The following is a 26,840-nucleotide window of genomic DNA, read 5'->3' on the forward strand; positions in this document are numbered from 1 at the left end:
GGCTTGCTGGCTGATAAAAGCTATGGCAAAGATATAAGGGGCTGGAGAAGAAAACTGGAACAGAGGGGCAGACAACTGTGCAAGTCTGATGCCTGGAAATGGCCTTAAAGCATTGTAAAAGCCACAGTAAGACCCATGTCTTTTTCTTTAGCACTATTATTTTTAAAACATAAATAAAGTTCATTTGAAAACCATTTGAAAATGATCCATATACAAGAATTTGGACTATCTCCAGCTCAGACTGCATCTTTGAAAGAAAAAATTTCAGCAAGCTAATTCTTCTCAGACTAATATTAAAACCCAAATGAACAGAAATGTACAGAAAATGTTGAATCTAATCACCAGCTCTAGTGGCCTAAGTGAGATGGGACTGAGGAACAATACCTGCTGTTCTTCCTCACATTACCAAAAAGGACATAATCTTCCAAGAAGTGATCACTAGTGAGAAGATTGAAACTGGTCCCTCTCCTGTCCCACAGGGGTACTAGGTACGGATCTGTTCATCAGGAGTAAGAATGCTAAACAGGATGAGCTTGGGTAAAGCATCAGCAATGATTTAGGAAAGATCTTTGCCCGGAAGACAAAGAAAGAGAAGACACTATCTTCATTCAGATCCCAGCAACGTGAAAGTAGTAAATGGGAGTTTGATTACTGAGTGTCTAACAGCACTTGCACAAAGATACTGGGCACTGGATCAACATAACTGGTTGTAGATGGGCCTGCCAATAAAAACAGGAAAAAATACTATCCAAAACTAAATAATCCGTTCGGTCTTAAATAGAGATAATGAATGTGACCACATGATCATGCAGAAAACATAGACAAGAAGAGCAGGCACTGCAGAACAGTGTTGGAGCTCAGGAACTGGGTTGCTTTTGCATGCAAATAAATTGGAAAAATAGATCCAGAAGTATCCACAGCCTTATCCCCCTGCCAACATGCCTTTGGTCCATCAGACCAACAAAAATTTGGTCTAAAGTAAAACCCACAAAATAAGTATAATATAGTATGACTGATGGGTGGAGGAATCCAATGCAAATTTAAGGCAAACTACATTTAGAAACTGTGTGTCTGGAATTTAGCATGAAAAGTAGATAGTCAGGACAGATCAGGAGCAGTTTGGATTTCATGATGGATATCAGCTGTGCTGTAAATGCCAGGAAAGTTGTTTTACACTTTCATGCTAAAGAAATACTTTCTAGACAAGTGTTTTCCAGAAAACAGCTTGAATTGCTTACAGGAGTGGAAACGATTAAACCTGTTTCTTGCTGGGGTAGCCTTATAGACAAGTTAAAATTGAGTGGATGGTGCCCACCATGCAATTAGGATCTAAGGCTCTGTCTACAAAAAGAGGAAGCAATAGATCTAGTAAATATTGGCAAAGAAGGGTACGCCACACTCCAAGAGTCTCTGTTGGAATTGCTAAGCATGACATTGTGCCTTTACACAAGGAGCAGCAGATTAATCCCAACTCTCTGCTCTGGAATCGGTCACTGTTGTTACTATCAGTAGGAAAACTACTTCACTGAGCATACAGAAGGGGAAAAAAGAAGCACAGCTCAGTATCAGCTGGTTCTGAGTGGAGGAGGGAGAGGGAGGAGAACCACTGAGAAGATGTTTCAGGAATGAATAATTGAATTCATACAATCCCTGGTGGCAGCATCACAATGTGTATAAACTACAGAAAACCGTATTCAAGTGAACATCAAAGAATTCTGCCCTGAAAGAAGTTAATACTCTATTCTCCTTAGCAAGTTCAGGTTTCCCTTGCTTTATCTTAAATAGCTACTGTTTGGTGAAAAATGGATACAAACTTTGCTCCTGCATCTGGACAGTAACCACAACGACTGAACCAGCATATTGACATGTGATCTGCAGGAAGTTTAAAAAAAAAACAAAGAAAAGTGGGTCATGGTCGAATCTGACATAGGTAGCTTGTTATGTCGAAGCGACAGACATCATCAAAATAAATGTAAGAAATATGCTTGAATGGAAACCAATAGAACCAGTAAAATAACACATATCAAGTGTATCACATTTAGAGTGGACACATAGCCACACTTGGGAAGCAGCTGATATTGCCAAATAGCGTCCATGAAGCAGAAGACCTGGTGCCGAAGGAGTGATTTTTACTGGGAGGAGAAATAGCTAAGAAGAGCAAAAGGAAAGTAAAAGAAAATGAAGAAATTCAAGTCACAAATGGCATGAAGAACAGAAGTCGAGATAGACTTTTGACAATGGAGTTGGATAGAAGCAGCTTGGATCACAGAACAAAGAAATAACTTTTCAGTTGTAGTCATTCTCTGTGCAAATAGGTTGCCTAACTTCAAATTAGAATGGACGAACAAAATGTTTCCTTCATACTATGGTGGTATGATTAATTCTGATTTCTGTGTTGGCAGCAATGCTTATGAAAGTTCTTAAATGCCTCCTTTAAAAGTGAGAATGTACATTTTTTCAACATATAAAGATGCAGCTACAGGTAAAAATATAGAAATATGAAAAAATATACAATTAAAAATCTGCTATTACAGAATAGCTAACATGGTATTTGATTTTGCACGTTTAACTTAAAAATATATTTTAAGGTAGCATGCCTGATATAAGGAATGCACTCAGCAAGGGAATAAGAAATCAGTCTTCTCAACTGTGTCTAATTGCCAAATTTTTAAGACAAAAATCACAAGTTACTTGAAAATATAGGCTGGAACAACTGTTCAACTTACTTCAGGCAGAATGCATTTGCACTGCACTTCTAAAAACAAGGCCCAAAATATCTCAGATCGAGCATTTAAATACCCAGACACCCAAAATCAAACAAACTTTTTGAAAATTTATCAGAGAAATGGTAGGAAATTGTGCTATGAAGAGCATATAAAATTGTCTTTAACAGGGCTCAGGTGATAGTTTAAAATCACAGACCAAGTGATGCAGATGACAAAATACAACGATTTCAACTGAATGCAAGCTCCTAAAACACAACAGCTTTCCTGAAATTTTTACTTAGATATTCTCTATCTTCAGAACAAAAGTTTCTAAATTCATAATGCAAAACAGAAAATAAAAACATATGCTTGTGTTGTTAATAAGCCCTAGTTAGCTGCAACACTTCCTCCATGAACAGCTTTCATAAGCTTCCAGGCAGACTTTTACACTTTTACACTTACAAAGGAATGCTGAATGCAGATACCCATCACACAAACAGACAGCATGTTATGCAGGCACACACTTAGCCTGGTCCTGTGTGTATGTCCAAGTCTGAGAGCTGTACGAGCACATAAAAAGACTGCGAGCAAAGTAAACCCGTATTTGTGCATTGGTAATAAGTGTCCAAAAATTTGTGGATCTATTTAACTTTATGCAACAGGATCTTAACTCAGCACTTATCTCAACTACCTGTGGTAGGGAAAATGCGTAAGAATTTAAGCATTTTGGGGAACTGGAGCATGTGAGAAGTAAATTTTCATGCAAAAATTCACAGCAAACTGTGCTGGGTCCTTTTTGATCTGGAGAATGACAATGAATTCTGACTATGTCCTTAAGAAGGTCAGGCCCTCTAAAATCATCCAGTCCTTGGCAACAGTTTAATTATGGACTCTGGCCTTAAGTTTGCCACTAAAATATGAATACTTTACCCTGAGTATTTTCTATATAATTTCCAGATGAACTCTTCTTTGACAGGGCTTGTCACATACATAAACTATAGTATCCAAATACTAAATTTTAGGAAAACATTTCCGCAAAGGTTTTTGCAAATATTGAGACTCAAGCACAACAGATTTTACATCCATTTAAGTTTCTAGAAGCACAGAAAAACATTTGGTTTATAACCTTATCTCAGTTTTCAAGGAGATGTTTAACTTACCTGCCAGAAGTCAGCAACAGTAGCAGGGAGAGGGCCCTGGGTGGCAATATATGCTGGGTTTCGGGGGTCATGGTCCATCTGGAATAAGGAAAGAGAATACAGACTGGATTTGTTTGAAGGAAAATCCCTTGCTGTGTTAGAAAGTAAGCCAGGGCACTAACAAGTGACTTCCTGAAGGACTGTTTTGCCCCTCCATCCTTCATTGGCAAGCAAAGAATTTTATTTCTATTTATAAACTCAGAGTAGACCTTTTTCCACAAAAGACTGATGCTACCAGATGAATATCAGCACACACGATGAGCAACAGCCTATGTCTTCAGTGTGCAGCGTAAGATCATTCATGGTGGCTGACAAAGGCATTTATTTGAGATCAGTACTCGTGGTTTCATAGCAACCTAGGAGCCATCTGAAACATTTTTCTACACTGACTGTTAAGAATGCTCCACACAACTAAATATGTCCTCCATTTCCACCGTGCCAGTCAAGGGCACATGTAACTCAAAAAAAGCAAAAATGGGGAACAAATTCAGTTTCTGGCTTTTTCTGGTTAGCTGAGTTGTCTAAATGCATGGATTTGGCCTCAACAGAGGAAGTTCTGCTTAAAGGCCTTAATTATAGCATTTAATTCAAGGAGCAGAAAATTCACTGAGCAGAAAAAATAAAGAATCTAAGAAACAAAGCCATCAAGAGTAAATAGGATTAGTGTGTTACAATGAATGTTTTTGAAGTGATGGGTGGCTTTCTTGGTTCTAAATCATAGGAACCATTCTGCTGAAAAAGAAGATCTGCTGATGGGATTAAAAAACAAACAAACTCATTCTAAACCTGAACTGGGAAATACAAAACTTTGACCATAAAGAAAAAAGACCCGGTTCAGCTCCCAAATGTGCGGGTGTGACTCAGTGACATTGAAAACAGTGAGAGTTAACTTATACCCATGTAGCTGAAGGCAAAATTTGTCTCAATACATGAATTTCTTCTATAAGTAAAGGTCTGAATAAGAATGAATGTGAGTCACATTTGCATTAACAGGAATCTACTGAATTTATTCATAGCCTATCAAAATTTTCAGTGATGGTACATGTCAGTGTAAAAGAAGGCACCTTATAATTATGTGCAACATAAAAGAGGGAAGAACCATAAAGAACAGATGTAAGTTATTCTAACAGAACAACAATATGATGAATGTTGCAAAAAGGAAGAAAACCCTTTTATGATTATAATTTTCTGATGTATAATTAAACCAGACTTAATATTAAAATTCTCCATGACAACACAACACAGGTAACATGAAGTCACTTGAATCCATTTGGAATAAAAGCTTAATTCTAATTCACCATGGTTATCAGAAACCTTGACCAGAGTGTCTATAATACCATTATTTCATTCCGAGCTTCATTAGGATGCTTCTCTGATCAGCAAACAACTCTTCACAACAAGCAATTGCTCAAAACAAATTTCAACCTTGCCTTTTGACAAAAGCAATTTGATAGCAGGACATTTACTACTGTGGGTATTTTGAGACTGGGGAAAAAGTAACTTTCTTCAGAAAGCAGTATTAGCAGAAAAAACTTAGGAACCATTTCAAAATGGGCAATGTTTTTTGTTTTGCTTGTTTTCTGTTAGAACTGAGGCACCAAACTAAACACTGAAAGCAACAATAAATGCAATTAAGCAAAGTCAGGCTTAACATTTATTTTGCTCTATGATGGATGAAATAATTTCTGTTGTTTTGTTTTGAATCCCACAGAGATCCATAGGATTTAATCATCTGCTTAAATGTTTTCCTGCACTGTAACTAGAAATCTTAGCTTAGAAAAAGTGATCTGCACTGAGGAGGACTTACAAACTAACTCCCTGTAGAAACTGTTGTAAGCTGCATGTATGTACTTGAAAATGACATCACCTCTCCACTTGTGAGCTCAAGAGCCTGACTTGGAAACATAACCAACAGTGAAAACACCCAACTTTATAAAAATAATAGTTTACTTTGAATTTCTCCTAAAAATAAATTCTTTTGTATATAGACATGCCAGAAAACAAAGGCAGAAGGAATCATGGATGATGCAAATAGCGCTGTCATGGAGGAAATACTTCTCAACATTCAGCTGATAAATCAGGAATAGGACAATCTTGGCATTTCAGCATTAATCAACCTCTGTCACAAAGGTGCTGTTGGAACGTGGCAAACATTACAATAAGCACAGAGTGGTGAAGTGTTTCAGCAGTTTAACAATAATTCAAAAGACAATTACAATTATTACATTCCAAGCACATTGTGTTGTGCAGAAAACAATTATGAGCAGAAACTCTCCTTGCTCAGAGCAAATAGAAGGCAGCAGAAAGCCCTATCACGCTATTAAATGATCTTTAACTGAACAAAAGTAAGAGCAAAGATTAAACTAATTAAATGAAATTACTGGTTTCATCTATTTTCTGTTATATGTACTGTTTTAAGGCCGCGTATTTTGAGAAAAATGTAAAAAATCACCACTCTGGTCACATTCAAATCAACATGAGCAGGCGACTGCGAAGGACAGTTCTTCAATGTTTTTGTTACGTTCTTTTCTATTCTCTCAAGGTCACCGAGAACACCAAGGGCATCTTAATCTATCAAAGTTAACATAAGTTTGAATAAAGAAATAAAGTCAGTAATGGGTTTTAAACTAACTAATCAAGGATCAAGTAAAAAGCTTTTTTATGTCAGTAGTCATTATCTTCTTTCAAGAATCCCTGAGATTTCTCACTTCATCAAAGTAAAGCAAAAAAATGTATTCTCCAAGACAAATAGAGAACACCAGGCTCCATACCATCAAGTATTATTAAAACAAAAATCAACTGTTTGTCAATATTTTACTTAGGAAAATTCTTCAGAAATCACCCCACTAGCAATTGCTTAAAAATAACAGGATTTTTCCCTTTATGTTTTATTATGTGCTTTTTATCAAAGAATAAAATTCACATGACTAACATTAGAACTGGGTGAAACAGACATTTTTGGAAAGAAAAAAAGGTGCAATTATTACTTCAGTTTTATTATGGTTGAATTCTCATTTTCTGATGTTATACAACAAAAGCAAGTCTGGTGATAATGTTTCAATCTAGGTTTCCATAATATTGTATTAAGGGAAAAAAGGGATCAAGGATTACCATAACTGACCATGCAATTAACTATGGCCATTTTAGCGGTCATTTTTTGGTCATTTTGCCACCATCAAAGACAAATGGAAACAAACAGGATGAACATTCATGTTTATTGTTGGAAAAGAAATACCACAGAAAGCAGTCCCTAACTATTAGATATGTTAGTAGCACGACTTGTGTTTTTCTACAGTAATTTTTTTCCTTGTAATCAAAGCTGATTTACAGTATCTTAAGGTAGGAAAATATGGGAAGAACACTATCATGATTAGTTGCAACTTTGTTAAATTAATACCAGACCACAGACCAAAACTACTCTATTTTTTCTTACAAGAGCTCTAATATCCAGTTGCTCTATTTTTGCATGTTTTCCCTGAAGACTCCTGAATTTTTGTGAGTTTTTATATAGAGATCCTAGCGCTGCATGGTTTCTCTGATAATGCTGATGAAATACAGCAATATCAATACATACTGAGAGAAAATCCTTGTACATATAGATTCTTGTTAAGCAGTTTTGTGTCATTGTAAGCATTGAGTATCAATGACTATTTTGAACTCTCACATAATGAATATATCGATTCATTCCTGCCCTTTACCTTCCTCATCAGCTTGTCTGATCCTTACTTGTCACAGAGAAAAATGCTGGGTGAGATGTGCTCCCAGTCACACCATATTTACCTTGATCTAAATCTTCTGTATCTGGCTGAAATATTCCTAAATCATATGAGAGGAGAATGAGATCCAGTGGAGACTAAACATGATGGAAAGAAAGTTGAACTCTGATTAATTAATGCCTTAAGAATTTGTATGGATTCAAGGTACTGGGTAGTTTCCAGATTCAATGTGTTTATCATGCCAATAAAATCTACTTTCATGCATCTATTTAAGGCACTCTATAGAGTAAGGATAATCGATAAAAGTAAAAAAAAAAAAAAAAGTTTTTGTAAAAGAAAGTGTATCCAGCAAATGCTGGTGAACTTTGTAATCACTTACATTTCAGCATTAAAACTAAAAAGGTAGACCAGTCCTCATTTTCATGTTTGAATTAAAATTTAAAACAATTTTTAAATCCTTCTTTTAAAACCCCTAATGGAATGAAAGAAGTAAATCTGGCTGTGAATGCCATTATGAATTTCGGAGTCTATTCTTGGTGATGAAATTTGTATGCTGTGTTTGAACAAACTGTCACGTTAATGACATTCCTCAGTCTGGTGTCTTCAATAATAAGCAAACTGAGTTTTTAAATGTAGTTGATGGGATTTTTTTTCTCTCTCAGACACCCTATGAGGAAAAACAGAATTCCCATTTACTTTCATGACCTCTGATTTAAAAGCAAAGATTGCACATTATTTACTACTGGATGATTTTCCCGAAATTTAATGAGGACTAAGTACAAATATGACAGATGTAATTATCACAGTTTTATTCTGCACAGTCAGGGTCTCCTTGTGTTGTAATTGCAAGCTTTTCATTCAGCTGCCGATAGCAGAGTTATTATCATAGTACTTTATGTTATTTCAGAGAGGAGGGAAACAGATTTCTACCCCTCTTTTACCCTGCAAATTCTCCCAAGGACTCATTTTGCCTGGCCTGATGCTACATTGAAATTAAATGGCTACAGGAAGAACTTGGACTAAATCTCTGCTGATTCTCCTCACCCACTTCCAGCTGTGGTGAGGCCATCAATCTAACCCCAGTTTTCACAACATATTGGAGGGAAAGGAGGTCTTGAGGGGGTAGCATTTTTTAAAAGGCAGGAACATGTGGGCAGGTGGCCAGCCCATTGTCTAGCAAGGGGATTTTTTTTACTGTGTTCTGCTGCACTCATTTAGACTTAAGTTAAGGTTGAGTGAGCCCCAGCTGGAGGCTGGACCACTGACCCAGAAGCTGGAGATACCCTGCAACTTGTACGTGACTGGAAGCCTTCCTACCCGAAGCTCAAATATAATTACTTTATTTTACACCCTTCCCTTGCCAGACAGCTCACACGTGCAGGGAGGAGAAATCCTCTTCTCGTCAGTTCAGGCTGTGCTCGTCCTCTGCTTTTAATGCCCATCTTGCAGCCCACTACAACGCTCACTCCCAACCCAAAAACAGCAGCAACATCACTGTATTGACACGATAATTACTGAGGTTATTTAAGTTGAAAGGCAGCATTCTTAAAGAAAGAAATGACAGGATTTTTGCAAGAGTGAATAAAGGCAGACTTGCTCACAAAAAAAGTGGATCAAATGTGTGTCTGCTAACAGAAAATGTCTCAAACAAACAGCAATAGTAACAGTAAGTATGTCCAGCTCAGGCTGCAGAAAATACTGCAGAATCAAGTGCCCAATATAATATTTCAGTAGGTATCTGAGGTTGTAAGCAGCTTGTAAAGTCTCTATCACTCCTATATTCTACCTCACTGTACACAAACAATTCCAGATTAACAAATACAATTACACTAACACTAACTTTAAGATATCTCATTTGTCTTGAAATGAAACAGTTTGCATGGAGTCTTTCCAAACTATGGGCTTGCAAAGTAGTGATTTCCTCCTACCAACCTCCCACTGCATCACCTTCAGGAAACACACATTTTATCTATTGCTTTCAAAATAGCGAAATGACTATTGAGTTAGCACAAAACCATCTGGAGCATCTCTTTCCTTGGAATAACAGGTTGTCTACGTAAATGTGGGCTGCGGCACTCCTTCCCACACAGCAGGATCCCTATCCTACCAAGAGGTGGAGGAGATCATAAGTTTCTCTTGGCAGTTTTCTATGGCTATGCCAGATCCTAAGTGTTCATCTTAACCCAGTGAAACATTTGTGCGCCCACTTATCTCTAATCATACAAACACTGCCATAAGAGATAGGGAGACAACCAGAAGAACTTTGCTTCATCACTGTTACTTATTTTATTGTACAAAACTCTTGAGTCTGAGAAAGCTATAAAAAAGAAGTATCTTCTAGTCTTGCAGAAGAAAATACCCTTGAGTGCTGGATGGAGAGGCAAGACTACAGCCCCCTGTTAAAACAGGAGTTAAAGCCATAGAAGCTGAGACCATCTCCCTGCACTACCATGGGGCATCCAGACAAAGCAAATTACTTCTCAGTTATGTCAATGGAATATCTTGGTCCTGCTTCTCCACCCCCAACACTACCTGATCTCAAATTTTCTCATCAGTGTAATTAAGGGAATAACTACACTATAATCTAGACATATAACTGCAACAGGTATATACACACATGCAAGTTTTCACCCCTCACCCATGCTAATCTGTGTACTAAAACCAGGATGCCTCCACAACAACTTCTGGGCAAGCTACAGAAGCCCATCCTGGTGTGTTTGGTAAAAACGCCTGCCATCCGTGCTGCTGCCAGTGCTGAACCCGGCTTAGCCCCATGTCTACAGATGCTGTGAAGCCACTTCCTGTAGTCATGTGAATTACAACCGAGCTCTTAAAAGAATATGGTATCTTACTTACCGTTAACACCTTGCACTCCTGCACTTGCTATGAAACCTCTCAGCTTTTACTGTCAAATTAAGGCTTGAACTCACCCAATATTCCTTGGAGCTCCAAGTTACTTTGATGATCTTCTAATCCTAGGGCCAGATAGAACTTGGTCTAGGCAGAGACATACTTAAAAGTAGTCCAAAAACTGCAATAATCTGTGTGCATCTATCCTTGTTCTCTAAAATGGTAGCTGGCAATCCCTGAAACATGTGGGTGCTGTGGTCTACCCTCTACCATAAGCCAAAGACAAAAGCATCCTGAAGATGCCTGTTGGGTTCTATGTGTTTTTAAACTCTCTGAATAAAACATTTTTACATATTCAAGGAAATTAGGCTTTTGAACTCAACTGAAAGTAAAGACTATGAAGCTCAGAGAACAATTTATATGTTTTTTTTTTTTCCTGTTTTGGAAGAAGCATTGTCAACAACATTAGAAAGAAGGAAGCAGCCTGTAATTTCATGCTGTTGCAAATTGTCAGCTGCCTTGCCCACATGAACTGATTTAACTGGGGGAGTGATGCTCCCCAGGAAAATGAGAAAGTAATGGCATACACAGCCCACTACAGTGGAAGCTAATTCTCCATCCTAAATTCTTTCTCATAGTTTCCCTATAATAACTTAGATACTTAAGTAATGTGAATAAGATCCATGTGCAAAGTGAATCCCGTACTTTTTCCCCCTTAGATGGTATCCTGACATTTCCATTGAGAAGCTCGGACGGGGCGATGCTACTGGCTCCATCATAGCTGTTTTGTTTCTAATAACGGAGACCTCTTCTCCTTGTCACTTTTCACTGACAAGTAAGGATCCATATTCAGTTTGCATAGGGTGAGAAAGGGGAGCTGGGCCAGGCTGGGGTATTCAGAGGCAAAAAGTGGGTAGACCTATTTTGCAGTTTGAATGGACACACGAGTGGTGAGGGAACTTGTTCTTGCTTTCAAAACAGCAAGCTCAGAGAAGAACCAGGAGAGCCACAGAAACCTAGAGCTACACATCGGGAAGGCAACAGATGAAGAAAGCTAAGAGGAAATGTCCAGAAGTTCAGAAGCTCATGGAACTCAGTTGTCTGCACCTACAGAAACCATTCCTCCTCTGACAGCAGTAGGACTAGGTAAAAAATGAGTGAAAAACAAGCAAGCTTTACCTCCTCAGAAAAGGAAAGCCATGCTAAGGGTATATTGCTGAATTTTATGATCAGTAAATTACTAACATCAAGTACAGAAAACCTGACATTATTACAAGGTAGAAGAACGACCATCTACTGACTATTTTCTTAGTACATAATCCTTAAGAGTATTGAATGCACTTGTAGGATATTTCTTTCTCTTCAATTTGAAAGGACAGCCTGAGACTGATATCAGTGTTGTGTGGCAGTGAGGTACCTCAAGTTAGCATATTTTAACAACAGGGAAAGACAGGGACTGATTATTTTGATTCTTTCTCTTAGGTTGCTGTACTTACAATTGGGCTAGCATTAATGTAGTCTGAATTGTCGTGGCTATTTTCAGCTTTCAGACATATCCTGGAATGATCATCTGCAAAGGCAAAAATAAAGAGATGAAAGTTGCTATACAAATATTCTACTCATTTTAAGTTAAACAATGCAAAGTCAGATTAATGTGTTATTTCAAGACAGCTAAACAGTGTAAATCGCAGACAGGATATTTCCTTCTGATTCCTAACCTAGCATAGTCTTGATGGAACCACAGAGTCACAGCCTGACTCAGGAACGAAGCTCTAAGATATTTCGGAGGCTGAGTAAAAGAAAGCATGTCTTCATTAGTGGAGGACTTGTTAGTGTTAGGTCAGAGGTTGGACTAGGTGATCTTGGAGGTCTCTTCCAACCTAGATGATTCTGTGATTCTATGAGATGCACCATAATATGGTGTTGCTCAGGGAGTTTAAGATTTAAACTAGGAAAATTACTAGGAAAAAAACAGTATTACAGAAAACACTCCTGTGTTTGCAGGGTCATGGAAGAAGTAAGCTGATAGATGTGGTCCATCTGGTTTCTCTATAAAATGAACAGCCAGAACATCGAAGTACAATTTAGAGCTGGACAGAAAGTTAATGTGACCTGATCAAACACCATTGCTGTGTGGTGCTACGCGTGATGTGATGAGACAATATGACTTGGCGGTGCTCACAGGAGAGACAAAATCAGATAACAGCTACAAATAAAAGTACGATGGGAGCACACACAGATGTTCCTGTGCTGTTAGTAACGTAGCCAGGTCAGGCACCACTAGTAAAGAAAACAGCAACTCCGGACGTAAAAGATTTACTCATGTTGTTTGTCCATCATCACGATTCTTTTACTGTGTTTTAACTGGTATTTTTACTGGTGCTAGTTCAATTATGCTTAGAGCAGATATCCTTGTCCTTTAAATTCTTTAACCTTCAAACTCTAGCCCTTTTTTAAAATTTCAGGATATATATAATGGATGGGGTTTATTTGTCTGTATGTATACAGTGATAATGCAGATGTCTGCATCTGTTCCAGTCATCTAGATTCACTTTTTGTTAAGAGAAAAAAATATTTCTAGGTGATGAATCATCTCATCTTGATTTAGCTGTCTCAGGCCAGACGAATTACACACCAGAAGTGCCTTTTTCTTTCTGTTGACTACAGAGAGAAGACCAGATCACATGCAGATAAGTTATGCAAGAAATGTCTAAATCTTTAAATATGAATCCCAAACAACTTGTATATGATACATAATCAGCATGGTTCACACATCTCAGCAAACCTACCCTGCACAGTACAGTGTGGAGAGAAGTCGTGGAGCTGCCCTTCCAGTAACCGTCTACTTTGGGCGTTTCCAAGCTGAACATGTAAACTGATGTTTTAAGAGGATCTTTCCACCAGTTACTCAAAAAGCCAAACTGAAGGTACATAAACACACCTTGACCCCTTTATATCTTGTCTAGTGGCCCATGAGACCACTCTTAATAGCAGAATTACAAGTTGGCTTTTGAAATTAAGTACTCACTCTTATGTTAATAATAAGTAACAATAAATGGGGTATCAAACATCGTAAGTAGTACACAGGAAAGTAAAGACAGAGGGTTTGGGTACTGCTTATATTTATTCACCAGTAACCTCATGGCAGTTCAATATGTGAATAAGAAAAAGGTGTGCTTGTATGACTTTTATAAAGTGTTGTTTACAGTCACTCAATCTTGTCACGAAAATTTAAATGACCAATGTGAACAACCTTCTCCTGGAATAAGACTAGAAGTGTGACAAATAAAGCATGACAAATAAATGAAGAACCATTCATTACTATTCACATAAAATTATTTTCTCTGGTGAGGTTTAAACAGAATATGAAGATCAAGAAGATGAGAAGGGGAGCATGGTCATGGATATCGTTCACCTTTACTTTGGCACCACTGCACAAAAAAAAAAGAAACAGAAAAATGAACATCTGAGATCTTGGGACTACCCAAGATTTTTTACAGGATGCTTTACAGTAAGCATTTTCACAGAGTGCTTGAGGAAGATCTACAGATCTGAAACAAGTTTCAAAATGTATAACAAAAAATGGCTATTGGAGATACACAAGTTAAATGCACAAAATCTCACCTCTCACATATCTTAGGCTAAGTAAGCTCTTACGAACAAGCGCATCCATAATATACCAAAAATGTTTGAACTAATCACCAAAGAAACTGTGTGAGGTGTTTTCAAGTAATGGATGTGGGAGACATCAGGGACAATGACTCATTGGTATTTAGCAAACAGATGTCAGCGTGGTTCTCCAATAAAAGTCAAGTGTCAGATCTGTAATTTTGGAAATCTTTTCTTTTCTTAAACATAATATTTTATCTAGATCCTCCCTTTAGTGTACCTTATCATTATCTTGCAGTCTTGTAGGGTTTATCAGAGGGTGACACAAGTTAATGCTTTCATAGTAGTGAGACATTGTACTTGCTTTCAGGAAAAAAAAAAAAAGAAAAAAAAACAGGTGCAAAAAAGGTTGGACATGTGTTTTCTGCATATAGCAAGAGTTTTCACCCATGTGTGGTTCAGTTGCAGCATTAAGTGTTCATATTGACAATGAACAGATTGTGCTTGTCTATGCCTGTTATCACCTCAAAGCTTCTAGGAACTAGCATAATAGCTCTCCAGAAACAGGCAGAAAAGGAAAAAAAAAATACCGCAGACACCAGTTTGCTAAGAATTACATTAACAATTAGTAATGTTAACATTAGCAATAAGCAACTATGGGGAAATGCCAAATGTACAAGGTTTTTTGTTTTTGTTTTGTAAACTACACATTGATTATGTTAAAGGCAAGGAAAAAGGAGCTGGAAAATGAGGAAAATACAAAGAGAAAGGAAGAGGATGAGAGAACAGTAAGAAATATAAGATCAATCTAAAAAGCAAGCAAGAAAGATGAATGAAGAAATAGGAGGGGAGAGAGAAGATAATAAGGAAGTGAGAGAAAAGACAAATGTTGTTACTAGCTATTGCAATCTGGGCAAGCTACAACTAGCCATCATTTCAAATATCTACAATAGCTACAGACAAATGCTGCACTACTTTGCATTTGTTATCACTTGAGCCAAAGCACAGCTGAGAGAAAAATAAAATGTATAGATAGACGTGTGTGGCAGAGAGAGGCTTCCTAAACAAGAAGACTACTACTAACATATAGCTGAGGAGAAATACAACACAATGTTGTATTTTATATACGTATAAACAATAAAGTGTAGAGAATAGAAGATAAATGATAAAATATAAAGCAAACACAAGTTTGCAATATATAAAAACTCAGCTTATAAACTGAGACACCTAAATTTAGTTGTTTACATAGAGGTATCTTTATGTGTACTAGGTCACAGTTAATGGGACTTGATTTAGTTGGCTAAACATCAACTCCATAACATATGAGAAACTGTAGAGTAGATGATTGCACAAGGTTAACAGATATGACACAAAACCTAACGGCTTCTTTCCTATTGGACCAGCATCTGAAACTCACACAGGCTATCTGAAGGTCACCCTAGAGCTATTAATTTCACTGTAAACCAGAAACCTACTTCTGGGCATTGCATAGCTCTTTCAGTACCAGTGCACTGACTGAGAACTTCAACAGTGGTAATGGAAGCTTTGACATTTGGCTCACATGAAGCCAACTACATGGAGCCACTTAAATTTATGCATCTTAATCTATGATTTCACAGAATCATGCTCACAGTGAATCATTAATTAGATGCTTCAGTGCATATGGGAGACTTTAGGTTGTCTGAAATCTGGCATCGCATAGCAGGGTGTCACTCCCAACAACCAAGATGGCACCTTTTGCCTGGACCACTGTTTTCCTCCATACAGATTTAGACTGGTATTTCCCCCTCCACATACACGCATATATAAAACCACTCTACGGAACTACACTGAAGTAAGAAAGTGAACAACTGTTGAGGAGCAAAAGTGGAGCAGTCTGAAGACTGTGAAGAATCATGATGTACTGTAAGCAGCTTGCTCTAATATATACCATGGCCCGCGGACAGAGTGATGATAGACAAGATGTTCACTGCAAAAAATATTTCCCAAATGTTTAAAATATATGTATATATCTATGGTATACACACGTACACTCATATATAACAACATGCAGTATTGATCCTATTGATGTGTTTTGCAGAGATGCAAGACGAGAAAATTAAGTGCGAAAACCATTTTTTTTGACATCAACAAATGGAGCTGTTCATGTGTTCACACAGAAAAGGAGGCACTGCATCACCCTAAATTATGGCAACCTTCCTGTTGGTTGGATAAAAGGATGAAATTTTATTAATTTAGAAGGTCTGAGTTACTTTACTTCAAATATTTTAAACTAGTAATTAATTAAGTGCAGTGTTGAGATGCTTCTGCCACCAAATATTTTAGAATATGTTTGTAAAGAGAGAAGACAGGTAAAACAATAAGATAGGATAGAATTGTGAGCTTGAAGATCTTGTTTATCTAGAAATGACATCAGTTATGTAATCAGTAATATTTTAATATCCTAATATTTTAAGAGCGGTTGAGAAAGGAAAAAGTGAAGTAAACACAACGTGATATTAAAGCTCCTTTGAAGCCTTCCTAAGATGAAATCTTTTGCATGAATTGGCAATCTTGTTTTACCTTGTCAAGGTGATTATGAGTATGAAAAGGGTAAGGAAATGCTAACAAGGCATTACTCTGCAAATACTTTGAATGTATCATAACAACTTCGTAGCATATCAAAAGAATATCAACTTTGCTTCTTAATTTATTTCAAAGCAAATCTTTGACTTTTTGCTATAGTTTGCATGTCAGTCAAAACCTGGGCAAACTGGGTCTCAACTTGGTCTAATCCCAGAGTGTACAATAACCGCCATCTTATCAAAATTTAATCTTGTTTAAGCTATATGCCATGCTTTTCACCCATCATCAAAGTAGTTTGAGGGGTATAACATGACAGCTGTTTACCAGTGCACAGCAACTTTGGGAAGTAAGGGCAGGTAATTTTGTGCACTCAGTCAAAAAGGAAAGTTCCAAGTATGATAATAGCCAGAACAGAAGTTTCCATACTGTAACAAAGCCAAGAAATAGCATTTTCCTCTTGTAGAAGTACTAAGAGACTTTAAATGCACTAAAACACTTCTAATTAAAGCTTTAAATAAACTGCAGACACCCCGTTGGTGTCCAAATACCTTCATGGGTAGTATTGATTCAGTCTGGACTCAGTGCTGAGAAGAACAGGGATACAATGCACCATGCAAGAAGCAAGGGGCAGGGACTTGTAAACTGATGGCTGATCACTGTAGGCTGATTCATCCATGTGGCACAATATGATGAAAAGAGGCTATCAGCTCAGCTCTGAAAATAGCTCAGCTCTCTAGTGTGGTATGACACCCAAACTCAAATTTTCTGCTCTTTAGCCCTGCTACAGCTAATAATGCTTCTGGACTCATGATTAGACTGTTCTAGTCTGAAGGTCCCTATCTCACTGCTCACTGCATCATGCAGACATACTTACTGCATCAGCTGAATAACCAGCATCAATTTCTGGCAACACCTGCAACTCCCATGCTGTCTCCAAGGCAGCAAACAAAAACAATCTGGCTTAACTTTGGAACAGGGTCTTGGAACAGCTTAAGACGGTCCACACTGTAAGTTCACATTGACAAGAACAACTTAAGCAAGAAGATCAATTTGGATCAATACACGTTATCATGGAGCAATTTTCGCTTCATACTATGTCTATTAAATGCTGTTTTTTTTTTTTTCAGGACACAACGAGCACAGAAGTCTTGCACTCCTTTAACTTTCTTGCTTACATTTTTAGAACTTTCCAATTGATCTGATCCTCAAACAAATGAAGTCAGTCAGGTGTTGCTTGCAGACTTTTGACCAGCTCCATATTGCTCAGGAGAATTTATATTGTCCAACTACTGCACTCCTCTCCCAAGCAGCACAGTACAGCAGAAGGAACCTCTACACTAAGAGGAGAGCCAAATCCCGCTGAAACAAATATGCAGGCACTGATGGGCTCAGTGAAATTATGTAGCTCCAAACAATCTTCACTCCAAATCTGGCTCTGACATTTACTTAATGTGTTACCTGTCATTTCCCCATTTCTAAAGCAGGAATAGTACTTTCTCCAGGCTCTCATAGGGAAAATTAATGTTTTCAGGGCACTTTAAAAATTAAAATAGCTATATGTGTTTGCCAAGCTACCCAGCTGGATTGTGGGCACACTGATTGAGAGCATTTTTGTTGCTGTGGACTCTGCATATATTCTCAGTTTCAGTTTTGTTTCATTGGTTGCTTAATAAAATGTGTGGCCATGGATTACCAATGTAATCTACGAGATATATATTTGCATAAGAAAAATATGTTGCTTTTATTTCAAGCTCAAAAAAAGTGGCTGCTTACAGGAAAAAGCAAATTCTAGGAATATAAACACTGTCTGTTTTTTTTTTTCTTCTTTTTTTTTTCTTTTCATCGTAAGCCTACAAGAGAGAGAAGCCAGTTTGCAAGCTTATCCACTGAAACCTAAAGGGGCTCATTCAGTACAGCTGAGTATCTGATAAACAGATCATCTAGCTCTGATTATAGACTGCTGGTATTACTGTTGGATGGACATGATACCAACTTGTCTAAACACAAGCCAAACTTCTTTCTGTTGAATGGCTACAGATGCCACTCTTGCACAGAAAGTATATTCCAGCATTGAAAAGCGCTCTGGCTATTGAATTTCATGAGACAGCACAGCTGCAGCAGCAGTGCTGGGTGACATACTCGTGCATTTTTGTAACATATATGCAACTTGTAAGAAGATAAACAGTATCTGAAATGACAACAGGACGTGCAGCCACCCAATATTTATAGCTATGATTTTCTAGTACACATATACACTACTCTGTATTCTGTTTGCCTGTCATCTGTAGCTCTCAAACCACTGTGCAAAGGGTATTGAGAACCGTACCAAGAACTTAAAACGTAACCATGCAAACTAAAGCATACATACATGGTACTACAGCCCGTGAGCGATTCTTCTGGATATTTTCCTCCTGCAGTGCAGTGGTGGTGGCGTTGGGTTCAGCCTGGTAAGCACAAAGAGCTTCCCACTCTTTCTCCAGACGATTCTTATTTTTCAGATGATCTTCCATGTAGGACTGGAATTAAAAGAATGCTGTATTAAGCATTGGCTTATCCAGTCTCAAAGCTAAGCTAAAAGGATGTATCTCAGGATAGAAAGCAGAATGGGAAGACTTAAGGTACAATTCAGTGCTTCTCCAAGTAAGTACTTGCTCAGAGTTTGTTTCCAGATTTCAAAACTGTTGAAAGTTCAGAAACTTGGACTTTATCCTAAAGGGAGGGAAGAGTGGTCAGGAGTCAAAAATCAGAGCACAGGAGTCCTGAGCTTTGGGGACACAGTACATTCAGCCTTATTACTAATTCATTTACTGAAGAGAGATTATGTCAAGCTCATTTGTGCTATTCAAAATATGAACACTAAAATGCACCAGCACTAACTGAGAAGAAATGCTTGAAACCCCCAGACGTGGAGCTTTGGGAGCAAGCTATTTCTTCTTCAGTACACAGAAAACGTGAGCACAACTGTCTTTTTCATCAGGCAATGGAAAAGAAACAAGAGTCCATGGATAAAAATGACTTAAAACAGCAACAGCTCAAGACAAACCGGAGCCTTTTAAAACTAAAGTTCAAGCACATATGCAAGTTACATGAAACCTGAATCATCAACAATACATCTGCTGAGAAGAATTAAAAAATTGCCAGGCTGAAGTGTCATAGTTCAAGTCCTGGGTCACGAGGAGCTCATACTGCACAGGGACAGGCATGGAGCAGGTCTTGAACTGAAAAGGTGGTGTTAATTAATATATGTTGTCAAAGTCTGTGCCTTGTACCTGGCATTCAGCAAAGGCAACAGTGTTAGGAGAAGCTTCTCCACAGAAAATTTAACTGGCTGTCCTAGGAATGACGGCCCCTCAGAGTGTATCGGTGTAGGTTTCTGCAGATCTCACAAGGCTGGAGGCTTGGTACAGAACCAGATCAGGAATTCAGGTCCGGTGGCTTGCCAGTAGTGAAATAAAAACCTGCTCCTTCATCTCATGGTCCTGAAAATTGTTCCAAACAGGTGAGGGGATGAGAGTAGTAAGAAGGAATGGTGGGGAAGAACATAAATCTTTTCTCCCCTTAACAATCAGATAAAGAAAAGTATCACCTGGTACTTGCAAGTCTATTTATGCAGCCAAATTACCTTTCAGAGCAGCAGAAAAACTACAGATTACACCCAGTTCATATTTGTAAAGTAAACTCCAAACTACTTTTACAAGGTAAGCTGAGTTAACATCCTTAAACAGACTCAAAAAAGGACAGGCTGTTTAGGGGGCAAGCTGAGGGTCTGGAGGGGAGTCAGGAACAGAGCTGTGGGTGCCTCAGGGCCCCATGTTAGTACAAGGGGTTCCTGCTGGAGCATATACTGACGCTGTCTTGAAAATATCCTTGTAAAAAAATCACCAAAAAGTATAAAAAGCCATTTAACTGCTTAGAAAACCATAGAGCACCTCTGCTATGTCGAAGAGTCCTTCCCAGACACACTTTAAAGAAAGAAGGCTATCCTGCCCTCTTGGCATGTTTAACAGAAGGTGCAAAAAGCTCCAAACTCATCTGCCAAACGTGAGCTTTGCTAAAGCTGTCACTCACTGCACTCCCCACCAAAGAGGTGAAGCAGGCAGCTGGAATGATTTTTTTTTGGTTACAAAAGACCTTCTGACACAGCTTGGTCTTGTGCAAGGTTTGTCACAGGTGTGCATCTTTATACGAGATTTGTAAATCGTGCCCATTTCTGAAAAGCAATTAAAGAAGTGATGCTTCCAGAAAGACTACCTGAATGCTTCTTTAAGGACACAGAAACATATTGCGTTGGAAGAAGGGTTTCTGAAGGAGGTAGAAAATAGTGGTGGCCTAGATACAATCAAAACACCTACTGTGTGATTGCTACCTTGCTCAAACAAAGCAAAAAGCATGTCAGGGGACAGAGCCTTGATCTGACTGATGGGGAGCCGAGGGAGCTGCGTGGTCCCATCTCGTGTTAGGGGAGGGAGTCAGAAAATGTGAGCCCAGCCCTAAGCTGCAGGCTGCTGGGAGGATCCCATCCTCTGACAGCTTGCTTGTCCTTGCCAAATGGCTGTTGCTGCTAGGGAAAGGGAGAGATCCTGCTCTTTTCTCCTGGTAAATCTGTGCCTGGACCTGTACACTGAACGAAATCAGAAAAAGATAATCCCTCCTACACAGAGATATAGACATATAAGATTTTTTTATGAGGAAAAGGGGGAAAAATGGTGAAATCTTAGAGTACCACGGGGCCAGGACTCTTGCCTCAGGAAAGCAGTTCTGCATGTGGCAGGCAGAGATCAGGCAGCCAAGGACCAGATACCAGATCTTCCCCATTTTAAACCACAGTTTTGTAATCTGATTCACTTTGACATGCCCATCACCAATGTCTCACAGACTTCAGGGACGTTTTATGAAGATACATGGGTCTGCCAACACCAAACCTTTCCAAAATACTGTGAGGTCCATGAAACTGTAGGAAAAGGTTCAGGAATGTTTGATTCCTATGGCAGGGCTGCACATAGCAAGCAGCTTCCTGGTGGTTCTTAGTTGTCTGTTTCATAAGTTCAAGGATTGTGTTTTAAAAATAAAATAAAATTGCTAAATATGACATAGTTAAGGTATTTTGATTGCTTTTAGTGGATATGATTTTTTAAACAACTCACCTCTTCTTTAAAAGGAAAACTTTTTACTTTTACCTTCCTTTTTAAGGGAATCCTGAGTGTTTTAAACATGAAAGTATAAATGAGAACACACTGAAATCTTTACTTTCACCAGACAGCCACTTTTCATGTAGTCTCGACACCTGCATTGCGTGGATCAGATTCACAGGACACTTCCTGACAGATCTTGAAAAGCATTTGACTATTTGAACGGACCTGTGGAAGGCTCAGCTCAGTATGAACATCTGCTTTATGCACATGTTTAAATAGCTACTGAGAAAGAAGACTGCTCGAAAACATTCAGAAGTCAGACAATTCCCTCAGAGTTAAGTAATCTTTCATTTACAGTCCTTCCGAGCCCCTGCTCTCATCCCCATTTTGCTAAACAGAAGCTTAGTGATTTTGAAATGCTCTCGTGGGAGCTGCTGGATGTACATTAAATTGAGTGGAACTTCTGATATTTTAGAGATTGTGTGTCTACTCAGATCCACTCCTTAATTAGGATGTTTTCACGAGACATTCTGCAGCGTTTGGCTGGTACAAAAGAAATTCATTACCAACATGTCAAACATGTGCATGATTTTCCCTGTCCCACAGCAGCAGGCAAAATAAATAGGAGTTGTCACCACCATTACTGTAATGCTCCGCAAAGCTCCTCAAAGCAAAGGGCGGAGGTCTGGTCTCACCAAGATGCCCACATCAAGACATGTCCTGTAATCCCAAGCACATACTAATATTTAAACACAACTGCCTGCTTGGCTAGATCTCCTGACATATCTTAATTTTCATTGAGTCTTAATTTTCCTTCCACAAGGCCTCACCTGCAAGGACAACTGACAGCCTAGTTTATACTCTCTCTTCTATGCACAGATGAGATACTCTCACTACCAAACATTTCATGGGGTTAAGGAGGATGCAAAGTCACGCCCTCTCCCAGCAATGTACGTGGAGAGGGGACATGCTGTAAAAGCTATATATGTTGTGTAAGACATGCCAGTCATAAGACAACAGATTAGCTTTCAGCCAGAAGATGAAGAAACATCCCAGGGACAATGAATCTCTGGCCAAGAGAACCAGTACCTGTGGCAAATGCTAAGACAGACTCCACATGCCTGATGGGAATCGGTGGGTCAGGATGATGGTTCGACTTGGTGATCTTGAAGGTCTTTTCCAACCTAGATGATTCTATGAGTCTATGGGCACAAAGAGTACAATGGCCTGGCTTGGATTTGGTAAAACTTCCTGAGTTGTCAGTTGATATTGTAATATTGTGTCAAACCACTTTGTTTTCCTTTACTTTTTTCTTTACTCAAGGAGTGGCATCCAATGCTTGCTCTGTGGCTAAATTAAGGTTAACAAATATCACAGTTAAATTCTATCTCCAAACACCTTCTTCAGAGATGCTATGGTTTGTATTTGTCAAGTTATTTGTTTTTAAAATGCCTATTTTATTAGCTGATGTTCAGCTATTTCAAAAAGCAATTGTTTTTGACAACATTCCAGTACGGTACTTGATTAGACACCCTTTTCCTGACTGAGGATGTCTCCTTTAATGAAAAGATAGGGAACTCTTAAATTGACAGACCTTGGCAGGTCTAATTCAATCTCAAATGTCAGCTGAAGAAGTGGATGGGACATTATCCTAATCCTTGTGAACAGTGACCACTCAAATTCACACCCTTCACCTAAGAACATGAGAACCACTGCTCTGAAACTGTTATTGCTTTTTCTGAAGGTAGAGAGAGGAAATCAAAGCAAGAATTGGATGTGACAGCATCTAAGCTGTTGTTGCTCTGTGCCTCGCTACTTCAGCAGGGAACAGGCACATGGGTGAGCACAGCATTGCTGCCAGGTACATAATGTACTATTTCTCCAACTAAGAAAAATAAGTCTACATCATAAATCCCAGTTGGCCTGGGATACTTTTCATGCTGAGCATCTGCTCATCCTGCTATATGCTCCCTGGACAATATTAAAAAAAGTGAACTGCCCAAAATAGGGTGAGAGGAAGAGCAGTTTCACACACCCCTAGCACGTATAATTTCCAGAGGGATCAGTTCCTCCAAAACAGGCATCCTCAGCAAAAGCTGTGAGACCCTCTGCCCTTCCTCTCCTCATTTTTTCACTGGATCCCCAGAACAGCACAGCACATGCTGCAGGTTCTAGAGAAATGAAATCTTTCAACAGCAGTAGCTGGTCCTGCTTTGCCACGTGGAGGTGGTGGGGACAGAGAAGACTACGGGGGCCAGGCAATGCCATGGTGCTTCACCAGCTTCCTCAGAAGGGATGTAGATGGGAGATAACTGGCCTTAGCTATTACATAGCAACTGCAAAAATGCAATAAACACTGAAAGACTATATTTGAAACAATTTTATTATTCTCTCCTACTGACTTACATAAAGGTTTTTTTTTTTGATTTTTTTGGCTTTGTTTCTTGCTAATTTGTAGGCTACATTGCTCTCTGCAGTTTTGTTATTCTGCTTAAACCTTTGCCATCTTCGGTGCGTTTTTCATTCACTATATTTATTCACTGTATGTAAAGTGTATTACACTTTTCTGTGTAAATCCAATTTGCCTTCAACACAGCACATGATTCCTTCCTTTTAATACCTTACCACTAGTGGCTTCACACTTTTTTTCCACTCATAGCATCTCCCTGCCCTACTACAGAAGTTAGAGACTTAAGAGCCCTATCTGATTACCCATATCAAGGCCTTGCTTTCATGTTTTCAGGTGTGTTTTCCAAGCTTCTGGACTATCCCTCTGTCATCACTTCTGTGCACCACCTTGCAGTGCGATACCATTCGTAAAAGTCATTCAGTCACTTCCATCCACTTCCAGATCACTATTTAAAAAGCTAAATACAACTGTATCTAACACCAATTCCTGTACTTTGCCAGACACTACCATATAGCTTTTAATCATTACTCTTTGTGCATCATCCTTTAGCCACATTTCAATCCATATAATTGTCTTCTAAAAAAACCTGACATTAATTTTTCAATTAACTATTCATGAGACAATTTCAAGGCTTTATTAAAATTTAGGTATATTACATCTGTTGTTTTCACTTCATCTACTGGTTTTGTAATTTTAGTTAAATAAAAAGTAATCAAGTTTGTCCAGGCAAGATTTAGTCTTTATAAAATTATGCACATTCTTACTCATTGTGCAGTTATTCAATGGAAAGGATGGAGGAGATTAGCAAACACACAAAGGAAAGACTCCAGTCTTCCCCATCATCTTAAATGAGACCCTCACACTTATCTCTCTTTTGTGCCCTTGAAAAATCTCTCCCTAGATAATCAGCAATTTCTTTTTTAATATGTGTTCCATTATATTCAAGGGCTGGAGTCTGCTCTCATGCAATAGCAATAGAAAGGAACATTTCTCTTCTCTTTCCTTCTCCCCATTCCTCTGTTTTAAAATTATGATTACGTTATTCTTCTATTCTCATGCACCCACACTTGTCCAGTACTGTTCGAATAAAGCTCCCTAAGATGTGTCACTATTAGAATCCTGAAAGAACCATATTCAGACCACACAGACATTTTTTTACACTGTATAAGCATTTCCTCTATCTCCTAACACAGTTTCACAGAACTACTGAAGTTACTTTGGGCTCTTCCTTGTATACAGAAGGTCAAGTCTTCTGAGCTGCTGTGATGCTCCTGCAGAGACTGATGTCTGCAAGCTCACCACGCATGCTTCCATGAAGAATACTCACAGTGGTGGCCCATGAAAGAAAGCATGGAACCAGACCATACAATGCCCATTTCTTACCTACATTTCCTGCTTAACAAAGCAGACCTTATTTAAAGACAAGAAGCACTACCTCAATCAATATAGTTCCTTCAATCAACCAACACAGTAAGAAAATCCCAGTTTTCTCCAATAGTTGCACTTCTGTTAAAACAACATGGATGTTCTTGACGATCTGATCCAACCAACCTGCAATAATGCAGAGCATATACCTGCTCCCAAGAGATGATCCATATCAGATTTCACTCTGTAACTGTTGTTAAAAGCACGAACTTTACTTCTAACATGGCAAATCCAGTTTTCAATTTTAACTGTAGAGAACTGTGACTTTACACAATAAGTATCAATGAAATAAAATCAAAATTCTGTTGTGGGAACTCATTGTCAGTAGCTCACAGAACTCATATCTGGAAGAAATTTCAGTAAATTAACATCTGGCTATACGTTCTCACATACGTTCAATCCTGGGGAACATTTTGCACCCACTTATGTCAATGGCAATAATCCTGTTTTCACTGGAGCCAGGATTTCATCATCTGATTTGTCAACTCTTTTCATAATGGAGGCCCTTTTTTCCCTTCTCACTTGTACCATGTTATTCTGGATCTCCTGATGTTATAATTGAGAACTGTCTAAGGTAACCACAAATAAAAAAAATCTAGGAAACAAAAACCTGAGGCGTGCTTTTTGTCTTTATAAAATATGCTGAGAAAATATTTTAATTCTTCAGTGCTTGGAGACATTACTAAAGTAACACATTTTGATCTAATTTTTCTCATATTTCTCAGTATCTGAATACAACAGTGAAAAGAGTAATTTTGAAGCCTTTTAAATTAAGTATTGAAAGCTACTATGCAGCTTTACTTGTAGCTTGGCATTAACCACTACTAATATCACATATTATAAGGTAGGTGATGAAGGAAAACTAAAAACATAGAGGGAGGCAATTGTCTGACAAGGCAACTACTCAGTCTGGCTAAGAATAATTTCACTATGTTTCAAATCAGGTGTATTATTAGGAAATAAATAACCTTCAATGGTGATGTCAGCCAACAATAAAAAATGACATTACAAAGTTTCAACTTTGTATTTTTAGATGTAAAGATTGTTGCAAACAACTAAGCATGTACACGGAGAGCACAGTCATGCTTCAGGCATGCCATCTAAAATAATTCAAAACAATTGCCCTTGGGTTTCTAGAGAAATAACATCCTTGCATTAGCAGCGTATGACATTATGCACCAAATGACTACTGTGCAACTTTTGTGAGAATAACTGTAATTCACAAGTAC

At 38.3% G+C, this 26,840-nt stretch overlaps 1 protein-coding gene across 4 annotated transcripts in view; it reads right to left on the bottom strand.

The window, feature by feature from the left end:
• Positions 1–26,840, bottom strand: part of PTPRN2 (protein tyrosine phosphatase receptor type N2) — a 645,529-nt gene that overhangs the window by 42,471 nt on the left and 576,218 nt on the right. For all 4 annotated transcript variants that reach the window (XM_080579571.1, XM_080579572.1, XM_080579573.1 and 1 more), the window contains 3 exons: positions 19,013–19,160; positions 11,967–12,040; positions 3,866–3,943 (listed from right to left, as the gene is read on the bottom strand). In XM_080579571.1, the coding sequence (XP_080435697.1) occupies positions 3,866–3,943; positions 11,967–12,040; positions 19,013–19,160 (300 nt within the window). The remainder of the gene's footprint in view (positions 1–3,865; positions 3,944–11,966; positions 12,041–19,012; positions 19,161–26,840) is intronic.

This window comes from Anser brachyrhynchus, assembly GCF_964034855.1.
Source record: "Anser brachyrhynchus genome assembly, chromosome: 2".
NCBI classification, from domain to species: domain Eukaryota; kingdom Metazoa; phylum Chordata; class Aves; order Anseriformes; family Anatidae; genus Anser; species Anser brachyrhynchus.